Genomic DNA, 24,778 nt, shown 5'->3' with positions numbered 1-24,778 from the left:
ACAAACTTTGTCAGTAGTTTGGCCTCACTGAAGAGCTCAGTGACATTCAACGTGGCACCATCATTTCCAACAAGTCAGTTCATCAAATTTCTGCCCTGTTAGAGCTGCCCCAGTCAACTCTAAGTGCTGTTATTGTGAAGTGGAAACGTCTAGGAGTAACAACCACTCCTAAGTGAAGTGGTAGGCCACACAAGTTCACAGAACGGGAACACCGAGTACTGAAGCGTGTAGCGCGTAAAAATTGTCTCTCCTCGGTTGCAACACTCACTGACGAGTTCTAAACTGCCTCTGGAAGCAACGTCAGCACAAAAACTTGCCTGCACAGACCCTGACCTCAACCCCATCAAACATCTTTGGGATGAATTGGAAGGCTGAATGCAAGCCAGGCCTAAATGCCTTCCCAGAAGAGTGGAAGCTGTTATAGCAGCAAAGGAGAGACCAACTCCATATTAATGCCCATGATTTTGAAATGCGATGTTTGACGAGCAGGTGTCCACATACTTTTGGTCTTGTAGTGTATGAGTTCTGACAATTTTTACTACTGAGAAACAAAATTTACCTGCTAAAAAAAATGGAAATGATGTTTTCAGAGGATCATGAATTTATTTTATCGACTACATTTTCTTTAGATATATATGGTACTTAGCAGATTGTGCATGTGTGATTTACTTTATGAGAAAGGGCCATTCTACTGATAATGCCTTTTACTAGTTCACTGAAGATAAAGTGCATTCACTTTAGACTGAAAAGGCAATTGACCTTGCGTACAGGTTATTGAAGGCTTTGGGCATTTGTTTACATGTCAAACTCTGACCACACAGAAATTACAAGATCTTACTCAACCTGACTGTACAGTCAGTCACCTAACATGTCATTAGAGATGGCTCTTGAACTTTGAACATTGACCTTTTTGTCCGGAAAATACTGAAGATGTTAAGATGAATTGTGTATTCATTTGTGCCTGGAGTGCAAACAGCTTACTGATGTGCTTTAGAATCTTGAAAGTGCTTTTCTTTGATCTTGCATGCCTTTCTGTGCTGCTAGAATCTATTGGTTCGTCTACTTTGTGTTTGGTTTTCTTTGGAATATGTGCCAGATTGTAAATGCTGTATTCACTCTGCGACCTCATCAAACCTACCTGTTTCAAAACTGGACTCAAGCCAATACTGTCAACACAAATTATGTTGTAATCATAGATAATCATTCACAAAAAGTAATACGTTTATTTGTTTGGAACAAAAAATATTATAGGTCCTTCCCCATAGTCTTACGTCACTGATGGCTCCTGGCAACGTGTGGCGTTAGAAGACAATAGGGCCTTGATTAATTGAGCCCATATCTAAACAAAATGGTTTGATACAGCAACTACAACAACAAAAAATGAAAAGGAAACAATCTTGACATCCTGAAAAACATATCAGCTATTCTCAAACTGTCAGTTGGAAGTGGTGAGAATACATCAGCTTCACTGATCCACAAAACTCCAGTGCCTTTAATTTGACCCAGACAGCTGGGCCTAACGTCTCTGGTCTGACTCCATGGCTCCAGACACAGGCTCTTTAGAGCAGACTTTATGGAAGAGGTGAAAATGGCTGCTCACATGGAGAAGAGGATATGGGCCTATGGGATCGTACAGTCCTATCCTTAATTCTGACCTCATCCAACTGACTACTGGTCAACGTTCACTGACCAATGACCAAACATGACAGTTTACACTGGGTGGGGCATTCTCCACATATTTGCTGTTGGATGGAGCTTTAGGAGAGAACTACTACAGATTTACATTATCACTAAACTAAGAGAAAGATTGGAGTACTACTGGACTGGGATATTTGCCAATGGCAACACTGTACTATCATTATCATTTCCTTTTGTTGTATGATATTCACTGATTGCTGTATGGTGGCTTTATTCCGTTTGATTTTCAATATTTTCTTGATCTATTTTAAGTGCCATTTGACGGTCTAGTGAGTTGTGGCCCACTGTAGCACGCTCTAATGCAAGCACAAGCATTTGGCAGTGGATATTAGGGAAACCTTTTCCTTGAACCCCTTTCCCCCTAAGATGTAAATATAGACAAAATGGGAAGAAATATTTATTTGTCTCTTAAATATTTGTTTTGTTCTTTTTGGATGATTTTATTTCATCTGATATGTTGGCAAAAGTACTTTGTGATTTCTCTTGTTTTGGATAATGTATTGTATTTATATATACATATCATGTGACTTTTTGTTTCAAGTTACGTCTTAGTATATAATATCTTCTGAAATTGGCAAGAGAAAACCGATAAGTGTAGGGTGATTTGTAATGTGTATTTTACATAAAAGATGAAACTGTGGAACTTTTATATTTATAAAGGCATATTAACATTAAGGCCAAGGGCTCTATTCAATTTAAAGGCAATGTTCCCACGGAGGCTGCATTCACGGTAAACGCTGTATATGTCGGCTCAATCGGAAATAACTTTTACAGTTCTATCGCGCAATCTGTAAAGCTTCAGCGATAGATTGAATAGAGCCCTCAGTGTGTCGTAATGATGGAAATATAGGAACTATTAAAGACATGTAGTTTGGTTTTCTGAATATTTCAGACTTGAGCTCAGGCTAGCTTAGTGTTGTTTTCTTAATTTGTGGCTTGTCTTTAAATTAATAAACTTTTTCTTGTTAAAAATAAGTCATTATGTTGACTGTCGTCATAGAGAAGGGACACAGAAGATGAACAGATAAAAGTATTGGGGATGAACTGCTGTAAAATCAGTGGTGAGGCAACATGTCGAATCGGCTGGAAATTTACACTACATATTTTTGTCAGAGGCAATAGGACAGCCACCTGCTGAAGTCCGACTGATGTGAGTTTCCTCTTATACACCACAGGGAGAACCTTGCTGTGTGCTAAGACCAAGCGAAAGAATGAACACCAAACAAATTATACACCATTTTATTTCCATTAATTATGAAGGTAAAGGACAAGCACTGGATCACATCTGTCCTTAGCCTACATATAATTTTCTAACTTTAAACCATATGCTCATAAGGCAGAAAAATATATAATTAAGCAATAAGGCCCAAAAAGGGAGTGCCACAGCTAAGGGCTGCCCTTAGCGGTGCCTTATTGCTATTATAAACATGTTACCAACATAATTAGAACAGTAAACAAGTAGTTTTGCATCATACCTGTGGTATATTGTCTCATACCACGGCTCAAACAACCCGGTGACAAGTAGTCCAGGCCCACACAATTGCTGAAATTCTCAATGCAGGATCTGGTCATAAAATCATGTATTTATTTACAACTTTCACAATACTGACACACGACTGTGCTCTGAACTTTCCTTTCATATGGGTTCATTTGGCATCAATATGGCTTCAGACTTCCTTACCTTTCCTCCAATATCTCCAAGGAATGTTACCACAAGTCAATTCATCAAAGTCACGATTACAGAAATATGAAGTGGAGATAAAAATGTTAATGAACTGAACACCTGTCTAGACATTGAGGCATCTGAAAACATTATTGAAGTGAACACCATCTGGCCTGGATCCCGCTCATCGCTACAAAAGCTGAATATTCTAAGATAAACTAGAAATGTATGCGGAAACTACCCCTCACACTGCATACCTAAACATACTGAAAACAAGCACATGAAAAGCAAACCAATAAAGTGCTTAATTAAGCTAATATGCCATAAAAAAAACAGCATTGAAACTCAAATACAGTATATAAAGTGTCATGTCATGGCCTTCTGTCAGTCAATGAACAGGATGATATGAATAGAACAGAATGAAAAGCATCCATGAGTAACGACTGTATATCCTGATTCTGAGGCAAGTAGAAAACAGATTCATTAGCTGGTATCTTCAGAGAAGGAACCCTGGCTGGCTTTGATGCCAGTGGGTAGAAAAAATTATAATTCACACCCCTCTCTCATCCCGGACAGCCTTCAAATGGCTAGCCTACGCGGCATGGGCAGTCAGTCAGTCCAGCATGTGTCGAGTTAGTGTTGCCGTTCAATAACTCAGTCCAGGGGCTGGGGGTCAGCGATGGGCATGGTATGCAGCACCTCATCCAGTAGCTGCAGGGCACGGTGGAGATGGATCTCAATCCAGCACGGAGTCTCCTTGATGCTCTGCCGGGGGTAGTCAGGCCCCCAGCCCTTCACAAAGCTCATCCTCAGGATACATAGCCTGCGCAGGTCGTCCACTCCTATACCTGCCGCCGCAGACAAACCTGGAGGGAGAGGGTTACAAACAATAGTTACATTTTTTTATTTTATTTAACTAGGCAAGTCAGTTAAGAACAAATTCTTATTTACAATGACGGCCCAACCCGGATGTTGCTGGGCCAATTGTGCGCCGCCCTATGGGACTTCCAATCACGGCCAGTTGTGATGCATCCTGGATTCCAACAAGGTACTGCAGTGATACCTCTTAGACCGCTGCGCCAGTTAGAGGGTAGTACTACATATTTGATAGAATGATTCACTACCTATATAGAGTTACACGTCTAAGGCAGTGCACACATTTTGCCATTTCTGTAAGGTCCTAAGATGCTCGGAGACAAGACAGATGGATATATTGCTTGGCAGACAGGTTAAAGGATGAATAGTGTGAAGAGAGAGACTCACTGATGGCGGGGGCGATGCCTCCTACAGAGCCAGGCCCGGGGATGTTTCCAGCCACTGCCGCTGCCTGTGCTGCGGCTGCCGCCTGTGCTGTGGCTGCCTGCTGCTGCATCTGCCTGTGGCACTGGCGCAGGTCAAACACCTGCACAGCACACAGGGAGGGTTAGGGACTACACACAATGGGGCAAACTACACACATGTTCCGACAAGATAGAACTGCCAAAGGAGGCGGAGTAGCAATCTACTGCAGAGATAGCCTGCAGAGTTCTGTTTTACTATCCAGGTCTGTGAGCTTCTACTTTTAAAAATCCACCTCTACAGAAACAAGTCTCTCACCATTGTCGCTTGCTATAGACCACCTTCTGCCCCCAGCTGTGAATTGATTGCCCACCATCTATCTTCAGAGCTCGTGCTGTTAAGTGACCTAAACTGGGACATGCTTAACTCCCCGGCCATCCTACAATTTAAGCTTGATGCCCTCAATCTCACACAAATTATCAATGAACCAACCAGGTACAACCCCAAATCTGTAAACTCAGGCACCCTCATAGATATCATCCTAACCAACCTGCCCAAATACACCTCTGCCGTCTTCAACCAGGATCTCAGCGATCACTACCTCATTGCCTGCGTCCGTAATGGGTCTGCAGTCAAATGACCACCCCTCATCACTGTCAAACTCTCCCTGAAACACTTCAGCGAGCAGGCCTTTCTAATTGACCTGGCCCGGGTATCCTGGAAGGATATTGACCTCATTCCGTCAGTAGAGGATGCGTGGTTATTCTTTAAAAGTGCTTTCCTCACAATCTTAAATAAGCATGCCACATTCAAAAAAATGTAGAACCAGGAACAGATATAGCTCTTGGTTCACTCCAGACCTGACTGCACTTGACCAGCACAAAAACATCCTGTGGCGTACTGCATTAGCATCAAATAGCCCCCACGATATACAACTTTTCAGGGAAGTTAGGAACCAATATACACAGGCAGTTAGGAAAGCAAAGACTAGCTCTTTCAAACAGAAATGTGCATCCTGTAGCACAAACTCCAAAAAGTTCTGGGACACTAAAGTCCATGGAGAATAAGAGCATCTCCTCCCAGCTGCCCTCTGCACTGAGGCTAGGAAACACTGTCACCACCAATAAATCCACAATAATTGAGAATTTCGAAAAACATTTATCAACAGCTGGCCATGCTTTCCACCTGTTTACCCCTATCCCGGTCAACTGCCCTGCACCCACCACAGCAACTTGCCCAAGCCTCCCCCATTTCTCCTTCACCCAAATCCAGATAGCGGATGTTCTGAAAGAGCTGCAAAATCTGGACCCCCACAAATCCGCCGGGCTAGACAGTCTGGACACTCTCTAAAATTATCAGCTGAAATTGTTGCCACCCCTATTACTAGCCTGTTCAACCTCTGTTTTGTACTGTCTGAGATACCCAAAGATTGGAAAGCTGCCGCGGTCATCCCCCTCTTCAAAAGGGGGAGACACTCTAGACCCAAACTGCTACAGACCTATATCCATCCTACCCTGCCTTTCTAAGGTCTTCGAAAGCCAAGTTAACAAACAGATCACCGACCATTTCAAATCCCACCGTACCTTCTCCGCTATGCAATCTGGTTTCCGAGCTGGTCATGGGTGCACCTCAGCCACGCTCAAGGTACTAAACAATATAACCACCATCGATAAGATGTGCAGCTGTATTCATCGACCTGGCCAAGGCTTTCGACTCTGTCAATCACCACATTCTTATTGGCAGACTCAACAGCCTTGGTTTCTCAAATGACTGCCTCCCCTTGTTCACCAACTACTTCTCAGACAGAGTTCAGTGTGTCAAATCGGATGGCCTGTTGTCTGGACCTCTGGCAGTCTCTGTGGGTACCACCGGGTTCAATCCTCGGGCCGACTATTCTCTGTATATATCAATGTCGCTCTTGCGGCTGGTGATTCTCTAATCGACCTCTACGCAGACGACACCATTCTGTATACTTCTGGCCCTTCTTTGGACACTGTGTTAACAACCCTCCAGACGAGCTTCAATGCCATACAACTCTCCTTCCGTGGCCTCCAACTGCTCTTAAATGCAAGTATAACTAAATGCATGCTCTTCAACGGATCGCTGCCCACATCTGCCCGCCCATCCAGCATCACTACTCTGGACGGTTCTGACTTGTGGACAACTACAAATACCTAGGTGTCTGGTTAGACTGTAAACTCTCCTTCCAGACTCACATCAAGCATATCCAATCCAAAATTAAATCTAGAATCGGCTTCCTATTTTGCAGCAAAGCATACTTCACTCATGCTGCCAAACATACCCTCATAAAACTGATCCTCAACTTCGGCGATGTCATTTATAAAATAGCCTCCAACACTACTCAGCAAACTGGATGTAGTCTGTCACAGTGCCATCCGTTTTGTCACCAAAAACCCATATACTACCCACCACTGCGACCTGTATGCTCTCGTTGGCTGGCCCTCGCTTCATATTCGTCACCAAACCCACTGGCTCCAGGTCATCTAAGTCTTTGCTAGGTGTAAAGCCCCACCTTATCTCAGCTCACTGGTCACCATAGCAGCACCCACCCGAAGCATGCGCTCTAGCAGGTATATTTCCCTAGTCACCCCCAAAGACAATTCCTCATTCAGCCGCCTTTCCTTCCAGTTCTCTGCTGCCAATGACTGGAACGAAAATCACTGAAGCTTGAGACTCATATCTCCCTCACTAGCTTTAAGCACCAGCTGTCAGAGCAGCTCACAGATCACTGCACCTGTACATAGCCCATCCAACTACCTCATCCCCATACTGTTATTTAATTTATTTTGCTCCTTTGCATCACAGTATCTCTACTTGCACACTCATCTTCTGCACATCTATCACTCCAGTGTTTAATTGCTATATTTGAACTATTTCGCCACTATGGCCTATTTGTTGCCTTACCTCCCTTATCCTACCTCATTTGCACACACTGTATATAGACTTCTTCTATTGTATTATTGACTGTATGTTTGTTTATTCCATGTGTAACTCTGTTATTTGTGTCGCACTGCTTTGCTTTATCTTGGTCAGGTCGCCAACTTGTTCTCAACTAGTCTACCTGGTTAAATAAAGGTCAAATAAATAAAAAAGGAGGGGTTCAACTAGAGATGGGCAACTGAAATAATTTCACTATTCAAATAATATATTATGAAATTTGATATCCGGATAGTCGAAATACATTGTTTTTTTTGTACGTATTTTCTTTAACCTGAGCACTTATTGCTGCGCGAGGGACAAGTGGTGGCACTCTGCTGTTGCAACAGGGGGAGGGGCCGGTGTGTTTGGGACGCAGGAGTGCAGGGCAAGCAGAGAGAGATGTAGAATGTATCAAAGCCGACTCATGCTAGTTAGAAAACTTCTAGCTACCATAGGTTATTTATCATCCCATCTCATAGTACTGGTCTTGACTGCAGGTCTCGACTGCATCGATTACAGCAGTGTTTCCCAACTCCAGTACCCCCCACAACAGCACACGTTTGTCGCAGCCCCAGACAAACATACCTGATTTAATTAATCAAATGGCTTGATGATTAGTTGACAAGTTGAATCAGGCGTGCTTGTCCACAGCTACAATAAAAATGTGTACTGTAGGGGCAAGTTTTCCATTTTAATTTACCGGACATTAGAGAAATCTGCCGGACCCTTATGCATTGGGTGCGTAACCTTTAGGGTGTCCACCCGCGGTGCTCAGAATGACAGAAATCCCATGTAGATTATGGCAATTCATATTAACAGAACATGCAAGTCGAGGATGCAACAACGTGCAGTCCTTACCGAATTCTGATGTGCAGAATTCAGTAAGAAGTTGGTTTTTAGATATAGATCTATTATATTGGTCAGCTTGTCGAGGTAGAAATAGACTATTCCAAACAGACTCTGGGACAGATGTGGGAAGATAGATGCCAAATTCATACAATCAGTAGGCCTAGGTTACATGTTTTTTTTTAAGTTAAAAAGCAAATGAGTCCGATGCAACAGATCAGAAAGTTTAGCTTAAAATGTTGCTGAACTATTCTTCACATTATAAGCACAGCAATGCGCACAAGGCATTAGACCATGCTCTACCAACTGAGCTACAGAAGGACCACAAGGCATTAGACCATGCGCAAATGTTTGATCCATAATGCAATTAGCGGGAAAACACAGTTGTCAAAAGGGCACCGCCCATGCAAGCGGTTTCATGAGAAAGACGGCACCCCCTGAAAAATCAGTTTTTGATACAAAAATAATGCACTGGGCCTTTACTAGTCCTGTATTAGCAGAACAATATAGCCGTCTGTAGCGGGTGCAAAATATTTATTTAACGGCTTTTCTATTATTTTTTTTATAACCCTAACGGAAACCTTGCGCTTTCTTCCTGTCCTTGTTTACACATAACACCCATTCAGATTAAACAACCTACCTGTTGGCCTACTCCTCCTCATTAGTTAACTTTTAATTCTGTCATTTTGATTCCATCTTGCATTGATTAAATATCTCATCAATTCACTTGCTAGAAATGTAGCCTTTAAATGAATAAAGTCCCGCTTCGATTGGCCGACAAAAATAGAAATATGTATGTAAGCTACTGAGCGTGCATGTCATAAGAACTACATTCAAACATTTGTTGTTTATTACATCAAATGTCATGGTATATCCTTGTATGTAACAATGTCACGTGGATAATCAAATTTAGCTTTTTAACTTTTAAAACTGGCCTTTCTTCTCAAAAATGAATACTAAAGTCAGTTCAGATATTTGAATAACTGTGCTCATCCAAAGGTTCAACGGTCTAAAACGTACAGATTTGAACCAGTTTTGAGAACAATCAACCTTCCATAGCAGTCAAATAACCACTGAGACACAATGCATGTAAATAATACAGATCAGAAAAACATGTCCTTGTTTACTTAGGGGTGCCATTCCTCAGCAGTGAGTCTGTGGGCTGTGATATCAAATATATTTGTCATATGCACAGAATACGCAGTGTGTATACAGTACAATGACATATTCACTTGCAGGTAACCATCTCAACTATACGACAAAAATAAGTATAGAAGTAATTCAAATAATAAAAAGAGTGCAAAATAAAAGCTCAATGGAATACAATAAAAAATATAATATCTCACCTTGATGTAGGCACTGGGGTAGATCTTGTGCACTGCATCTCCAGGAGCACGTCCTGCCTCCCTGTCCAAGTAATAACTCTGCACAAACACTGCATGATCGCTAAGGCAACGCACCCACACGTCCCCTTCCCCTTTACACTCCAGCTGCACCCCTTTACCAATGTGAAGTCTATAGAGACAGGAAGAAAGAAGGGAAGAAGAGAAGCAAACAGAGACAGCATGACAATATATTTTATCTGCCTAAAAAAACACTTTATATTGCTATGGTACACTAATACTCTTCCAAAAAATATGAATGATGTAAAAAAACTGAAGGGAGTGGAAGGCACTCTACTTAGCCATTTCATTTCGCAAAGACATTAAATCCTTCCCTTCTCTATGGTAGAGTACCTGGCTCTCTCGATTGCCTCTGTCCTGTGGACATTGCTGAGCTGACCCAGGCAGAAGCGGTCCCCTCCCGAGGGATCCACGTATCCGTCCACAGTCACCGTGGGGCAGCTGGCCGGAACCTTGAACGTCTCCCCAACCTGAACATCCATTTCAAAGTAGGCAATGGAACACCAGTAGTCAGGTGCTGGAACAGAACGAAAGAACCACCATCAATTGGTCTCGGTCTCTATACCGTCTACAATCCCTTCAGAAAGTATTTACACATCTTGATTATGTCCATATTGTGCTATTACAAAGTAAGATTGAAATGGATTTAATGGTATTTTTTTGTCAACGATTTATATAAAATACTCATGTCAAAGTAGAATTTTATTTTTATTTTTTTATGTATGGAAAATAAAAGCACTTAATCTTCATTAGATAAGTATTCAACCCCGAGTGTTAGAATCACCTTCGGCAGCTGTAAGTCGTTCTGGGTAACTCTCTACGAGCTTTGCACACCTGGATTGTACAATATGTGCCCATTATTCTTCAAAACAATTCAAGCTCTATCAAGTTGGTTGTTGATTATTACTAGACAGCCATTTTCAAGTCTTGCCATAGATTTCCAAGCCTATTCAAGTCAAATTTGTAACTAGGCTACATTCAATGTCATCTTTGTAAGCAGCAATTCCAGTGTATAGTCCTTGCCAATGAGAAGCATACCCATAACATAATGCAGCAACCACCATGCTTGAAAATATGAAGAGTGGTACTAGGTGATGTGTTGTGTTTGCCCCAAATATAACACCTTGTATACAGGACAAATAATTACATTTCTTTGCCACATTTTTTGCAGTATTACTTTAGTGCCTTGTCGCAAACAGGATGCGCCTTTTGGAATATTTTTATTCTGTACAGGCTTCCTTCTTTTCACTCTGTCATTTGTTAGCATTGCAAAATAACTACAATGCTGTTGATCCATCCTCAGTTTTTTCCTATCACAACCATTAAACTCTAACGGTTTTAAAATCACCACAGGCCTCATGGTTAAATCCTTGAGCGGTTTCCTTCCTCTCCGGCAACTGAGTTAGGAAGGGTGCTTGTATCTTTGTAGTAACTAAGTTTATTGACACCATCCAAAATGTAATTAATAACTGCACCATGCTCAAAGGGATATTCAATGTCTGCTTCTTTTTTATCCATCTACCAATAGGTGCCCTTCTTTGCAAACCATTGGAAAACCTCCCTGGTCTTTGTGGTTGTGCTTGAAATTCACTGCTCAACTCAGGGACCTTACAGATAATTGTATGTGTGGAGTAGATAGGAGGTAGCCATTAAAAAAATAATGTTAAACACTATTGCACACAGAGTGAGTCCATGCAACTTATTATGTGACTTGTTATGCACATTTGTACTCCTGAACGTTAAGCTTGCCATAACAAAGGGGTTGAATACTTATCGACATTTCAGCTTTTCATTTGTTTAAAAAAATAATCATGTAAAAACATAATTCCACTATGACATTATGGGGTGTTGTGTATAGGCCAGTGAAAAACATTAAATGTAATCAATTTTAAATGTAGGCTGTAACACCACAAAACGTGGAATTAAGTCAAGGGGTGTGAATACTTTCTGAAGGCACTGTATTTCACAACTCATGCCGGATCAGATGGGGACACATACTCTCTGAATAACATTGCACACAGACTCACCAGGGTGATTGGATATGGGGGTCTGGAATGCAATCTCATTATGCGAGAGCCCTGGAAGAGAATGGCAGGTAAATAAGACAACAATCCAGAGAATGGTGCTGTTTGTACTGCTCGTGCTAAATGAACAAAAAATGTATGTTGAATGGCATAAGTACAAATTCACATAATTTGGGGAAAATAGCTCTCGTTTCACAAGACCATAATCTTTGTTACATGAAATCAATGTTAGCTTGTTGCTTTGTGGGAGACAACATATGTTAGGCTCAGATGTTGGCGGCAGCACCACTAGCTGTATACCCAGAGAGGGGGCCAACACAGCCACTCACAGTAGTGTGGGGTGTTGGGCATGGGTTGGTGGTGCTGCAGGTGCCCATTCTGGTGGTGAGGCACTGAGGGGGAGAAGTTCCCGTTTCTCAGCCAGCCTGAGGTGGCACCTGAAAGCAGAACAATCACCCGTTGCGTCAGACCATCAATATAGCAAGAAAAGACCTAGCTTTGAACTAACCACAACTCAAAATCACACTTGACACATACATAGGTTACAGTCACAGGGGTGAGAGGAATTCTATAACTGACAGAGGAGGAATGAACCCACTGGAGATGCAATGTGGTAATGCTGAAAAGCTTTTTTGAGAGAAGAAAAATGTTGAGAACGTCTAGGTTCTGAGAAGTTAATAGGGTTACTGTGAAAAGCAGCAGGGAGGAAATATGAAGGCTGTTATGGTATATGGAGGGCGGATGAATGTGAGTGCTACCTGTAATGGTTGCTTGTAAGTGCAGGTCATTTCTGTAATTGCTAATAGCATAGGCAGTGAGAGTTATATTTAGGCTGATGAATACAGGTGCCCACTCCCTTTAAAGGTCAACTTGTCCTTAGAATCAACTTCTCTGGTTTTAAATGGCCTATGGGGCATCAATACGAGTCAGAAACACACGTTTGTGTCAAAATTGACTACAAAGTGGAAATATGCTAATTTTGTCCTAAATTCAGTCTCGTACAAAGTCAGACTCGTACTGAGTTTTGTAAATCAATTCGTCACAACTTACTGGAGAGTTGGGGATATGGATTATGATCATGCCCACTTTCTCAGTGCACACTAACATGAGAGAAGCATCTGTGCTGACTGTGCTCAGCTGTGCGCTCTATCCAATCATAGAGCCAGAACCTCCAGACAGTGTGATGGACCTGGGCTGCGTTCAGTACTTGTTTACGTTCTGGCATATTCAATTGAATGGAAACGGTGCTGTACTGAACGACCAGTTGAAAAACTGGGAGGTGTTGGGTTGTGGAACGCCGTCAGCGTGGCCACTGCCCTTTAAATACATCACTTATTGCCTCAAGCCACGCCCACCAAACGGGAGCAAACGTACATCAAAGTCTGTTGTAGAATGTGCAAGAACGTTTTGGGGAAACGTGTCTTTCAGCACAAACTGTTCCGCAACATTGTAAACGTTCAAGCAAACTGAACGCACCCCTGGGCCCGGTTTCCCAAAAACATCTTATGGCTAAGTTCATCATTAGGACCTTAGTAGCAGCACTATTAAATCTCTGTGGTGTTTCCCAAAACCAGCGTAACTAAAGCTGCACTTGTTATTTATCGACTGCCTCAGACCACTCGTAGAACAGCTAAGTGCGTCGTTAGATCTCCGCTAAACATAAAATCAAGGTTTGTCTGACTGTGAAGGCTGATAACTTCTGAACAGGGTTGACTACAAAGTCGTCTTTACAATGGTTACAAAAAAAAGTGAAGGATGACTAGATGCTTCAAATGAAAACTGAGATGACTGCATTCAAATATATTTAGGCTACACGGGCCTATGATATATTTTTATATATTTCACTTTCATGTTCAATCAATTGTGCCAATAGGCTACTGTCAAATTTCTTGCCTCAAAATATTTGTTGGGTAGCCTTGAATAATAAGCCACCTTGATATTTACAGCCATAGGTGATAGCGCTCTAGAAACTGATCAGTCATCATTATTGTGAAGTAATTATAATGTTAAAAGGTAAGATTTGAATGAATAAAGCTGATCCGAGAGCAGTGATGGTTTTATTTTCTATCCTCTAAGTATCTAACAACGCACTTAAAGAACGTTCTCTGCATGGTGTTTTGGGAAATGCACGTTACATCTTCAGCCGTTGTAGGAACAATGCATCGTTAAAACAAGTGATGCCCCAAATACACATCGTAACATATTTAATTTAAGCAATAAGACACGAGGGGGTGTGCTATACAGCCAATATATTTTTTTCACCAACTGTTGTGTCGTCAGCGAACTTAATGATGGCGTGGAGTCAGTCGTGCTTGGCCACGCAGTCGTGGGTGAACAGGGAGTACAGGAGGGGCCCCGGTGTTGAGGATCAGTGTGGCAGGCATTTCCGCCTACCCTTACCACCTGGGGACGGCCCGCCAGGAAGTCCATGATCGAGTTTCAGAAGGTGTTTAGTCCCAGGATAATTAGCTTAGTGATGAGCTTTGAGGGCACTATGGTGTTGAACGCTGAGCTGTTGTCAATGAACAGCATTCTCACATTGGTGTTCATTTTGTCCAATTGGGAAAGGGCAATGTGGAGTGCGATTGTGTCATCTGTGGATGACTTTTGCAGTGGGTCTAGGGTTTATGGGATGATTGTGCTGATATGAGCCATGACCAGCATTTCAAAGCACTTCATGGCTCCCGACGTGAGTGCTACAGGGCAGTAGTTATTTAGGCAGGTTACCTTCGTTTTCTTGGGCACAGGGACTATGGTGGTCTGCTTGAAACATGTAGGTATTACAGACTCGGTCAGGAAGGGGTTGAAAATGTCAGTGAAGACACTTGCGAGTTGGTCCCCTCTGTATACACATCATGGTAATCCGTCTGGCCCCATGGCCTTGTGAATGTTGACTTGTTTAAAGGTCTTGCTCACAGACTATGGAGCGCGTTATCACACATTCGTCCGGAACAGCTGGTGCTCTCATGCATGCTTGCCTCGAAGGGAGCATAAAAGGCATTTAGCTCATCTGGTAGGCTTGCGTCGCTGAGCAGCTCGCGGCTGGGTTTCCCTTTGTGATCCGTAATATTTTGCAAGCCTTGCCACATCTGACGAGGGTGAGGGAGAGCTTTGTATGCATCTCTGTGTGTGAAGTAAAGGTGTTCTAGAGTTTATTTTCCTCTGGTTGCACATGCTGGTAGAAATTAGGTCAGTCTGCCTGCATTAAAGTCCCCGGTGCATTTTCTTGTTTACTTATGGCCTTATACAGCTCATTGAGTGCGGTCTTAGTGCCAGTATCGGTTTTGTGGTGGTAAATAGACAGCTATGAATAATATAAATTTAAACTCTTAGTAGATAAGTGTGGTCTACAGCTCATCATGAGGTACAATTCCTCAGACGACCAATACCTCCAAGACTTCTTTAATATTAGACATCATGCACCAGCTGTTATTGACAAATAGACCCCCCACCCCTTGTCTTACCAGACGTGGCTGCTCTGTCCTGCCGATGCACGGAAAACCCGGCCAGCTCTATATTAGCCAAGACGTCGTTCAGCCACAACTTGGTGAAACATAAGATATTACAGTTTCCATGTCCCGTTGGTAGGATAGTCTCATTCATAGATCCTCCAGTTTATTTTCCAGTGATTGCACGTTGGCCAATAGAACAGATGGTAAAGGCAGTTTACCCACTTGCCAACAAATTCTCACAAGGCACCCTGACCTCTGCCCCCTGTATTTCCATCTTTTCTTGACATGAATGATGGGAATTTGGGCCTGGTCTTGGGGAAGCAGTATATCCTTCCTGTCGGATTCATTAAAGAAAAGTATTGTATCTGGTATTGTATTACATTTGGAGGGCTGAGTGTGGGTGCTTACTGTGATGGTATGTGGCACTCTGTGCCAGGGGATAGCCGTTCTGCTGTGAGCTCTGTCCCTGTGCTGGGCCTGGCCCTGAGGATAGCTGCCGCAGACCTTCACTGATATGGCTCCCTGACAGAAGGCTACTGGACTGGGCTATAGGGACAGAAGCAGGACAGGCCAGGGTGGGTGGGTATGGAAAACAATAAGCACACACAGCCAAACACAAACACACATACATACACCATGATACAGACACACACACAAACAAAAGTGATCAGGAATGACATCTGAAAAACTTCTCAGCATGACCTTGACTTGGGGTACGAAGGATCCACTGTGTCCTGTATTTATGTCAGAAGCTTATTCACCACAAAATGAAACTTTACATTTAAAGGGAGTAATGAACTACAAGACAGGGGAGGGTTAAACACAACACAGTGTCTCACTTGAAGCTCCAGCAGCGAGGCTGGAGAAGGCAGAGGTGGAGGCTGAGCTGCTGCCCTCGGGGGAAGGGAGCAGGGTCGGGCTGCTGAACTCCTGGGGACCCCCCGGTCTGGAGGGTTGGTGCTGGATGGTCTGATGGTGGCTGTCCGCGCCGGAGTGAGATGGCTGGTTCTCAAATTCATACTCATCTTTGACAATGAGTGTGCCTGGTAGGGCAGGTAGGGTGAGAGGGTTGAGGTTTTGGGGAACTTCACTTTAATCCTCCATTGTGAACTGCAAATTACTAGTACAGAGCGAGAGCCTCCCTTACCTGAGCTTGAAAGAGTCAGTCCTGAAAGGTCTGTGAAGAGAAGTAGAAGGACACAAATTCGATCCAACTTAGAATTCAAAGGAAAAGTCAGAGTGGCTAAACAACAGTATTCAAGAGAGGAGAAAATAAATCCCACTCACCAATCCCTGGTGATACCACCCTCTCGTAGTGGTATGGGTTAACACACACGTTGTCAGCTTTGAGGTCAAAAGCAAACTGGCAGTATTTCACATGCTTCAGTTCATTTTTGTGCAGGTCAGGCCACCGCCACAGTCTTGCATAGATCACATGGGGGAAGCCTTTACGCCCCGCAACCTGAGCAGATATGAGAAGACAAGAGTTATGAACATGTTATGTCCAATAAGAAACACTATTTTTCACTTTAAGTTGCAAAATGTTTTACTTCGGGATGCCCTAATGAATGACCAAGCTACCCCATTACCTGCAGGCGTCCATCCAGGGTGCGCTGTATGGTGACACACTTGCTGGGGTGAGCTCCGTTGGTGGTGATGGCTGTGATTAAAGAATCTAGCTCATCTTTCTTCTCCTTCAGTTTCTTAACAAGGCTCTCAATGGCTCGCTTGGCGAAGGTCTCGCTCTCTCCACCCTGTCTGTGGCACATCAGGCTGTGCACGATGCTCAGACAAGCGTCATTGCTTGTGGGGGTGTTTGTGATCGACATCTTGCTCACCGTTCCAGTCTCTATAACTTGGAGTTCAATCTTAAGGAGGCTTCCAGTTCAGTCGTCACTCCAGATCAATGAGTCAAAAACACATTTTCTGAAACCTTTTGCCAGGGTTAGAATGGAATGTGTCCCCTTCACTCTACAGGTGGGGTGTACAGGACAGACTGCAGTGAGGGAGCAAGAAAATAACGTTAGAGCACTACCGTACTATCAACGCATAGAAGCATTGACTGGCAGCAAATTAATAATGCCACCATGTTTAGTTAGCTAGCAAGCAAACGTTAGCACCAAAGTTAGCTAGCTACTTTCCTACACAATCTTAGCTAGGTAGTTTAAAAAAATATTACTTACAAAAGCTAACTATTTTGCATAAAATTCCTGGTTTTAACGTTAGCTAACGCAAATACCCAGCTTACTGGCTTAATAGCTATGGTTAACGTTTAGATATGTCACAGCATAATACGCTAGCTAGCTAGCTACAGTAGTAGGCTCGCTTAAAATCAAAAAACGACGTGCCCCGTGTGGATAAGTTGTAGCTAATAGTCAGTGTAGCGGAAATTACCATTTAAAAAAAAACATCTAATACTTTCTCGTAGCAAACCTAAAATGTTATTATCGTTGAACTAGTTAGCTTGCTCGCCGACAACAAAACCAGTGTTCTTTGAATCGAAGTTCGAACCAATACTTGAATATCTTCTAATTCTGAGATATGGTGCGACTCTTTGATGTTTCTCAATTGTGCCAGTGGCGAAACAAGACAAACAACGGTCGCGATATACTGACTGGTAAACAATGCTAAAGCGCTAGCTACGAAAATAAACAATTCCCTCTCTTCCCTGCAACGCCCTCGCGACTCCAGTGCAAATGTGCAATGGGGTGCATTGCTCCAGTGCTACTCATGTCAGCAGGGGGAGCACGTTCTGTGAGTTCAGAGAACCAGGCTGGGCAGCAAATAACATGGCCCTAGAGCTGATAAGGTTCCGTTTTGATTTCTCATCGGTGTGTTCATTCTGTTTTCCATTCATGACTAACACATGTCATTTATACAATATTCATGTAATTTTCACATGCAGCTGTCCTACAAACTCATGTAGAAGTGTTCATAAGTCCCATAAATGAGGTCTGCGTAACCAAGATGTGCCTTCATGAGTCAATCTCTGCTCCTGGTTTATAACCTACAAGTGTAATTAGTTTCCAAGTAAATGTACCATATACCTATGTGCTTATCCAACATTCTGGAGATTTCATCTGGCATTTCATTCAACAACACCATATGCCCACCGTGTCTTCGTGCTGCAAAACAAATCAAGTTTATTTTTCCTCAAAAGAATTCATTTCCACAGGATGCAATAAGTACTGAACTTTCACATGCACATCAAATTTACTAAATAAATAACCATCACCTTTCAAGTCATGAATAAATACTCTGAAATAATATATGTAACAGCTCAATAGCTATTAGGTACAGTATACAGTATAGTTTTGATTAACAAATGCATGGCAGTGAAAAGAAAATCTTGACTGAGAACCAAGTCCAGTTGGTTTAAAAGTTCAGCGTGATTCCATAGAGGTTGTCTCTCCTTCAGTCTGCTGACAGCAGAAGAGGAGTGGTGATGTGACATGTTTTTTTTTCCATCTGTACTGCAGGCAACGCCATGATAAGGGCCCCAGAGTATCCATGTCAGAGAAGGGAAGTGGGAGTGTTTGGGGCCAGGCAGTGGTGAATAGAGAGAGACTGGCCAGTAAACAGAGGCTGGCTGGGGGGTGTATTGAATGTTCCATAGAGATTGTTGGTGTTGGGGCCCAGGAATCTGACAGCACACTCTCCCTACTGCTCTCCACTTGGAATGGTTTCTCATCCTGAGTGATGGTCTACACGTCTCCAGGCCCTAACACCTCCTTATCACCAATGCTTGCATTGCATGTGGCTCTAGAAGGATGTGTGATTGTGGGGTGGTAGAGGGTGTGAGTCGGACTGAGGGAGATAGATTAGCCCAATAATAAGTGGGCAGAAATTATTTAAAACATTCATTTGGTTCCATGGACATGGACAGTATATTATGTATTCAGGAAAAATTACTTTTTTTCTGGCAAACTTAATCTAAGGCTTTGTACATGATCTGTACCTTTTTGCTTTTGCTTTCTCCAAATGTAGAGGTTTGACATTTTGCAGAGACAAAGTCATCTGCAATAAAATAAAAAAGGTTTTTTTTAAAAGCCATAACACCTTCTAAATTGTTCACCCTTTGATTTCACATTCTCTGACCTGATATGACACTCCTCTTGAAAGGTTTTAATATATATTTTTTAATTAAAAAATACAAACAACCACTTACAGATGCTCACAAACAACGACTAAATCTCTACTGCCCAGACCCACATGCTCACATCTCCATCCCTAGTGCCTGCGTTATTGTTGCCACATGGCCTTAAATTGTACCAATTCACTTTTCTCGTTTGCCCTTGCTATTTCAATATTTCCATAATAAATCATTTGATTTTTCCATTGTGTTAATGATGGTGGTTTAATTGATTTACATGTTTTTTATTTAATAAAATTCAAGATGAGTGATGAGAGGAGAATCGTCCATTGGGTATCAATACACCTCCATATGCCATGTCTTGAAATATGCAGACAGATTCAAAGTTAATTTACATTGTAATACTTCAGACACCCAAATTTCTAGCTCCACTCACAATTTCTGGACATTATAGCATAACCCAGACAGAATGGATTATTGAATCATTGTTAGTTTTACACTTCAGACCTGACTCTGCCGTTATGCTGTGGAATTTGTGAAATTTGTCTATTCTATAATAACATTCTATATGCAAGATTGCTCTGATGTCCAAAATATTTCAAATCGACATTTTGTGATATATAGCTTTTAAATTGCATGTATTTGAAACTATACATTGGTCAGTCCAAAATTACTTTTTTAATTCTGTCATGGAAATAAATGTCTTTCCTGTTACCAAGTCATTTCCGGTTTATATGCCTTTGGTTTTCCATGTGGACCAATTTATCAGTGAATTCAGAAAAGCGATCCACGATTATTCCATAATGTTCATTTCCTTTCATATTGTTACAGTGTTCTTAACTATGCAGTTGTTGATGTTCTTAGCTTTATCCTTATAAAATAGACAAGTAAACAGATTCTGGGGATAAGCATGCTCATCTTCAATATGCACCCATTGTTCCTCTTTAGTGCATTTAACTATATGCGGCAAGTAAAAGCCTTGCTTTGCGAGTTAATACAATATTCCAAGTCTGGAAGGTTAAAAACCACCCTTAGACTTAGGTAGATGTAAAACCTACCTTTTTATTCTATGAATTTATTAGCCCATATAAAGTATGTTATGACCGAGTATACTTTTTGAAAGAATGTCTTCGGTAGGGTAATTGGTATTACCGAAAATAAATATAAAAACTTTTGGAGCAATGCCATTCTTGAAAGGTTTTTCATATGGAAGTTGCATTGATCAATACCATTTTGCACAATGCCACTCTATTCAAATCTATGCAAGATTAACTTCTGTCATGAACATGTATTCTTGGCTTGTCCACAGGCCTTGGTAAAAGACGACCTCAAACAAAGTTGCATTCCCATAATACATTTCTGGAACACGTGTGTTTCTATAATACATTTCATTTCACATTTTATGACATCTAGTCCATCATGGAAGCACTCATATTTGAAATATCAAACACCATTCAACCTGCGCTCTTTTAGAATGAGCATCTGTCTTTGCATGTAGAATATACGGTTATATTTATGGAACAGCATGTATATATACTGGGCATGCAGGAGTGATCTGTTCTGTTTTTCTGTCATTTAAACCAAGAGAGTTTTGTGCATATCTGACAGTACATACCAACAAATCGTCACGATTAAAGTCAAATGTAAGATGACAAACATATACAAACTATAAAGAACAGCATAATATTCACATTCAAATATTTTTTTGTGTTTCTTTTTTGTTTTTACAAAATCACATTATATTGCTGGCATTGTAAAATAGCATTTTATATCATCTCCATATACTAACAAATGTACTTTCACAAATGACAAATTTCCATCATCTAATGCACCCTTTTGCTCTGTCATCGTTCTATTTACTCCTCCCTGTTTATCTTTATCTTAAAATGTAGTTGAAGCTGCGTGTTCATTAGATACTGTAAATATAAATTATTCATGCCCTACTATATATCAGTTACTAGCGCACAAAGCAAGTATCCTTGATGCTTGTGGAAATGGATGTGTTATTTTCAAATCGGCACTTTTGATCTGGATTTCTTCTTTGATAGTGAAACTGAGGACCACTCAGTCTATGCTAATCCAAAGTCTCTATAATTCTCTCCTGCACCTTTAGTCAGTTCTATGACTATCTACAGCCGCACTCTGCCACCACCATGCCCTCGTACTTGTGCATGTAGGTGACCACTCCTCCATCCTCGTAAAGGAGTGAGATGGGCTCTAGCTTGGTGGGAACACAGCAGGCTGGTGACACCTTCTGTGGAATCTTACTGCTCAGCCGAGTCTGGACAATGGCATGCTTGGTAGGCGAGACCTCAGAGGTCATAGGGTAGCTGCATACACCATTGCACTCGTAGGCTTCATAGCCCATGGGCTGTATGACCCAGGAATCCCAGCCAATGTCCTTAAACTCCACATAGAGAGGGATCTTCTTACAGGGATCACCCTTGGCGTTGCGGCGGATTCGGGGAGGAGTGTCGTAATAGAGGTTGGAGTGCAGTTGCATGAGAGTCTCCTCATCCAGCTCCACTCCATCTGTGTTCCTAGCATCGCTCCCAGCCTGGTCCCCCCGGTTCCCGTGTGGACTCAGCTCCAGGTCAGCCGGCACATCGTTCTCATGTTCCATCATCCGGTTGAGCTCCCCCTTGTCCTCCTCACGATGGTCTCTGCTTTGATCATCTGAGAAGACAATCACCACTGGCTTGTGTTTCTCATCCAAGCCCATGTCAACATACACATCGACCAACTCTTTCTTTCCAGCCTCTTTTCTGACTTCCTGGCGGGTCTTCCCACCTTTGCACCTCAGACTTGCAATGTGGACCTCCAGTCGGTGGGTGGAGCTCTCTGCCTTCCGCCAAAGGTTGACCTGATTGGTCAGGTCGAAGGTGACCCAGACATCGTCTTTACCATAGACGTGCCGTGTTGCCAGCTCCTCCATTTCCTCAATTTCGTCTGTCTCCTGCTCATTCCTTCTTCTGTCCCTCCCCTCTTCTTTCCTCCAGTGCCCCCCCTCATGTATCTTGTAAACGGTCACCTTGCGGTCAAGGCCGGCGTAGTGTCTGCGGTCCTTCTGGACCAGGGTGTAAAGGCGAAGCTCGGCGGTGAGGATGTGCTCGTGGTGGGGGATGGAGATGTTGAACAGCAGGGGGTGTCTCCTCACGCCCCTGACCGTCACACTGTAGGGGGAGGAATCTGGAATTAAAATATCAATGAAGGTCTGAATTGGGTTTAGACTTCAATTGGATTTAATCAATTTGAAATGAAATAATGCATCAATAATAAGGGTTTCATTTTAGCTCTTTTGTTAATTTGATTTGATTGCAATCATATCATCTGACTTCAAGAAGAGGAAATAATAAGCAACTGTTAAACCAATTTCAATTCAATAAAAGTTTCTTTAAGGGCAAATAAAATGTTTTATTCTTGTCAATTTAGGGCTAAAGTTCATAAAACTTGCTTTAAAGTCAATCGCAGTTAACCTGAGCCCAAAACAAAAAGCGATTTACAGTTACAGTCAATTATTAACTCCTCTAAAAGAAAACAAACAGCTGTGTATACCTTTTGACATACTAAGTTGTATTAGTCAATATAGTGTATAATGCTATAGTTCTCAAATTAAACAAAACTCATTTGAGTGGCTTTTCATGTTAGCTCAACAATTAATAATATCAAAAGATACATTTTCAGGATGATAAAAATAAGAAAATGTAAAACAAAAATAAAAAATGTCTTCAGACAAATAGAAGTAAGTGTTCTACCTTCATTCTTGAAACTACGCACTATGTTGGCAGAGGGCACCGCTGTGTGATCGTTGGCAAAGCGGTTGTACAGTTCCAGCATGTATTCTGGTGGCTCTTTACGGGTGGCACGGGGCCTTGCCCGGGCCTCCAGCTCTGTGAGGTTCAACGTAGACAGAAACTGACCCAGAGAGTCCTGCATGTCCAGCTCTACATCCTGATCCTGCTCCAACATGGAGGTATCCACCAGACCCCTGGCCCCAGGGCCCCGTCGAGGCTCCTCAGGGGACATGATGGGACTGCCCTGGCTCCAACCAGGCAGTAGCAGGGGCAGGAGGCTAAGAGAGTAGATGTATCCCAGTATGGAGAACACTGGAGCGACCATGACTGAATGACTCAAGGGCAGGTTCAGGTCCAAAGGATGAGTATCAAATATGGAAATATGAAAGGATCCTTAGCAGAGGACACCTGCAGAACAGTTCCCCCCTATCCAGCTGCAGTTTGTCTCGGTTGGGGCTGAAAGGGTGGTGTGTGGGTCGAGGGAAAACAGCTTTGTCCTTGTTGATCTTGTGATCGGGTGCAGAGGGCAGGGTGAGATGTGTTGTCCACCCCACTGTGCTGACATGTTTGGAGATGTCACTAGGGCTCTGCTCGCCCCCTGCCTCTCTCCGGGCCCGCCAGCCTGCTGACGACCTCTAACTCCAACTCCACTCATCTTCTATCTACTACTTTCTATGCATGCTTTTCTCTGGCTGTTCGCAGGCCACTGCTGAGGGGAGACTTGCCTTGTACACATAATTTTCTGCTTGAATTATCTTTTATGTAGAATCCACCCGAGAACATGTTGCTTAATGCTTGTAGGACAAACTATATATTTCTTTACAACATCTGAGTGAGGGCACTAGATATCAGCATACATGCATTTTCAGAGTAACCTCTGAAAAGTGAGTCAGAACCACTGTCATTGACACGCTAATGCAGTGCTACAGGTGTTCCACAAGAGGTCAGAGTACATCGATCCATGACAGTGCTTTCCTTTGTTGAGTTCACTATATAGGGAAAGCGAGATACCTCATTAGTTGTACAACTGAATGCCTTCAAGTGAAATGTGTCTTCTGCATTTAACCCAACCCTTCTGAATCAGAGAGGTGCAGGGGGCTGCCTTAATTGATCGACATCCATGTCTTCAGCACCCAGGGAACAGTTAACTGCCTTGCTCAAGGGCAGAAAGACATTTATACCTTGTCAGCTCGGGGATTTGATCCAGCAACCTTCCTAACCGCGAGGCTATCTGACACCCAATAGTATATTGGTTAGAACAAAATGCTTATCAGTAGTTCTAATATTCAAGAATGAATTTCAATACATTTCCTGATTAGATGTTTCAGCGACATTTATTGATTAGATGAAAAATAAATTAATTTAATAAGCATACTCTAAAATCTGCAAGACCAATTAGAAAGCTTTGATATCTCTTGGTGAGGTATTATTGATTGATTGACATCTCACAGCTGATTTTAATGAAGCCCTCTGCGCTGCCTAATGACAGCCTCTGGGCAGACTGCGTAGTGCTTAAAGCTTTGATATACTTTTACAGTAGGGGAGAGTGGGGTAGGCTTACGTTTAGCAAAAGCATTTATTCAGCAT

At 42.4% G+C, this 24,778-nt stretch overlaps 2 protein-coding genes across 4 annotated transcripts; both read right to left on the bottom strand.

Moving 5' to 3' along the window:
* Positions 1–2,921: 2,921 nt before the first annotated feature.
* smad4a (SMAD family member 4a) lies at positions 2,922–18,039 on the bottom strand. 3 transcript variants are annotated; one of them, XM_046369820.1, is made up of 12 exons: positions 17,488–18,038; positions 16,894–17,300; positions 16,592–16,766; positions 16,452–16,481; positions 16,144–16,347; positions 15,713–15,850; positions 12,182–12,289; positions 11,856–11,906; positions 10,162–10,345; positions 9,772–9,940; positions 4,625–4,763; positions 2,922–4,227 (listed from the first exon to the last, which is right to left on the bottom strand). In XM_046369820.1, exons 2-12 carry the CDS (start codon positions 17,131–17,133, stop codon positions 4,016–4,018), a joined length of 1,650 nt encoding a protein of 549 aa, XP_046225776.1. In that variant the 5' UTR covers positions 17,134–17,300; positions 17,488–18,038; the 3' UTR covers positions 2,922–4,015. The 3 variants fall into 3 exon arrangements, with proteins under 3 accessions (XP_046225776.1, XP_046225777.1, XP_046225778.1); XM_046369821.1 differs by having other exon boundaries at positions 17,699–18,038; XM_046369822.1 differs by lacking the exon at positions 15,713–15,850 and having other exon boundaries at positions 17,488–18,039.
* Positions 18,040–18,421: 382 nt separating this feature from the next.
* On the bottom strand, positions 18,422–23,784 carry LOC124048760 (bone morphogenetic protein 10-like). Its single transcript, XM_046369819.1, has 2 exons — positions 23,153–23,784; positions 18,422–22,586 (listed from the first exon to the last, which is right to left on the bottom strand). The coding sequence occupies exons 1-2, from the start codon at positions 23,514–23,516 to the stop codon at positions 21,523–21,525; spliced, it is 1,428 nt and encodes a 475-aa protein (XP_046225775.1). The 5' UTR covers positions 23,517–23,784; the 3' UTR covers positions 18,422–21,522.
* Between the last annotated feature and the right edge of the window lie 994 nt (positions 23,785–24,778).

The sequence above is a fragment of the Oncorhynchus gorbuscha genome, linkage group LG11 (assembly GCF_021184085.1).
Source record: "Oncorhynchus gorbuscha isolate QuinsamMale2020 ecotype Even-year linkage group LG11, OgorEven_v1.0, whole genome shotgun sequence".
Taxonomy (NCBI): Eukaryota; Metazoa; Chordata; class Actinopteri; order Salmoniformes; family Salmonidae; genus Oncorhynchus; species Oncorhynchus gorbuscha.
This window is presented reverse-complemented; position numbering and strand designations above follow the sequence as displayed.

Bases quoted from the DNA above. Each gene is read 5' to 3' on its own strand.
- smad4a (XM_046369820.1), bottom strand. From the start codon at position 17,133: ATGTCGATCACAAACACCCCCACAAGCAATGACGCTTGTCTGAGCATC. The intron at 16,482-16,591 runs GTGAGTGGGATT...TTCTCTTCACAG, and splicing joins GGTGGTATCACCAGGGATTG to ACCTTTCAGGACTGACTCTT. The intron at 12,290-15,712 runs GTAAGCACCCAC...TTCTGCTTTCAG, and splicing joins GAGTGCCACATACCATCACA to GTGCCACCTCAGGCTGGCTG.
- LOC124048760 (XM_046369819.1), bottom strand. From the start codon at position 23,516: ATGGTCGCTCCAGTGTTCTCCATACTGGGATACATCTACTCTCTTAGC. The intron at 22,587-23,152 runs GTAGAACACTTA...TTTTAATTCCAG, and splicing joins GCGTAGTTTCAAGAATGAAG to ATTCCTCCCCCTACAGTGTG.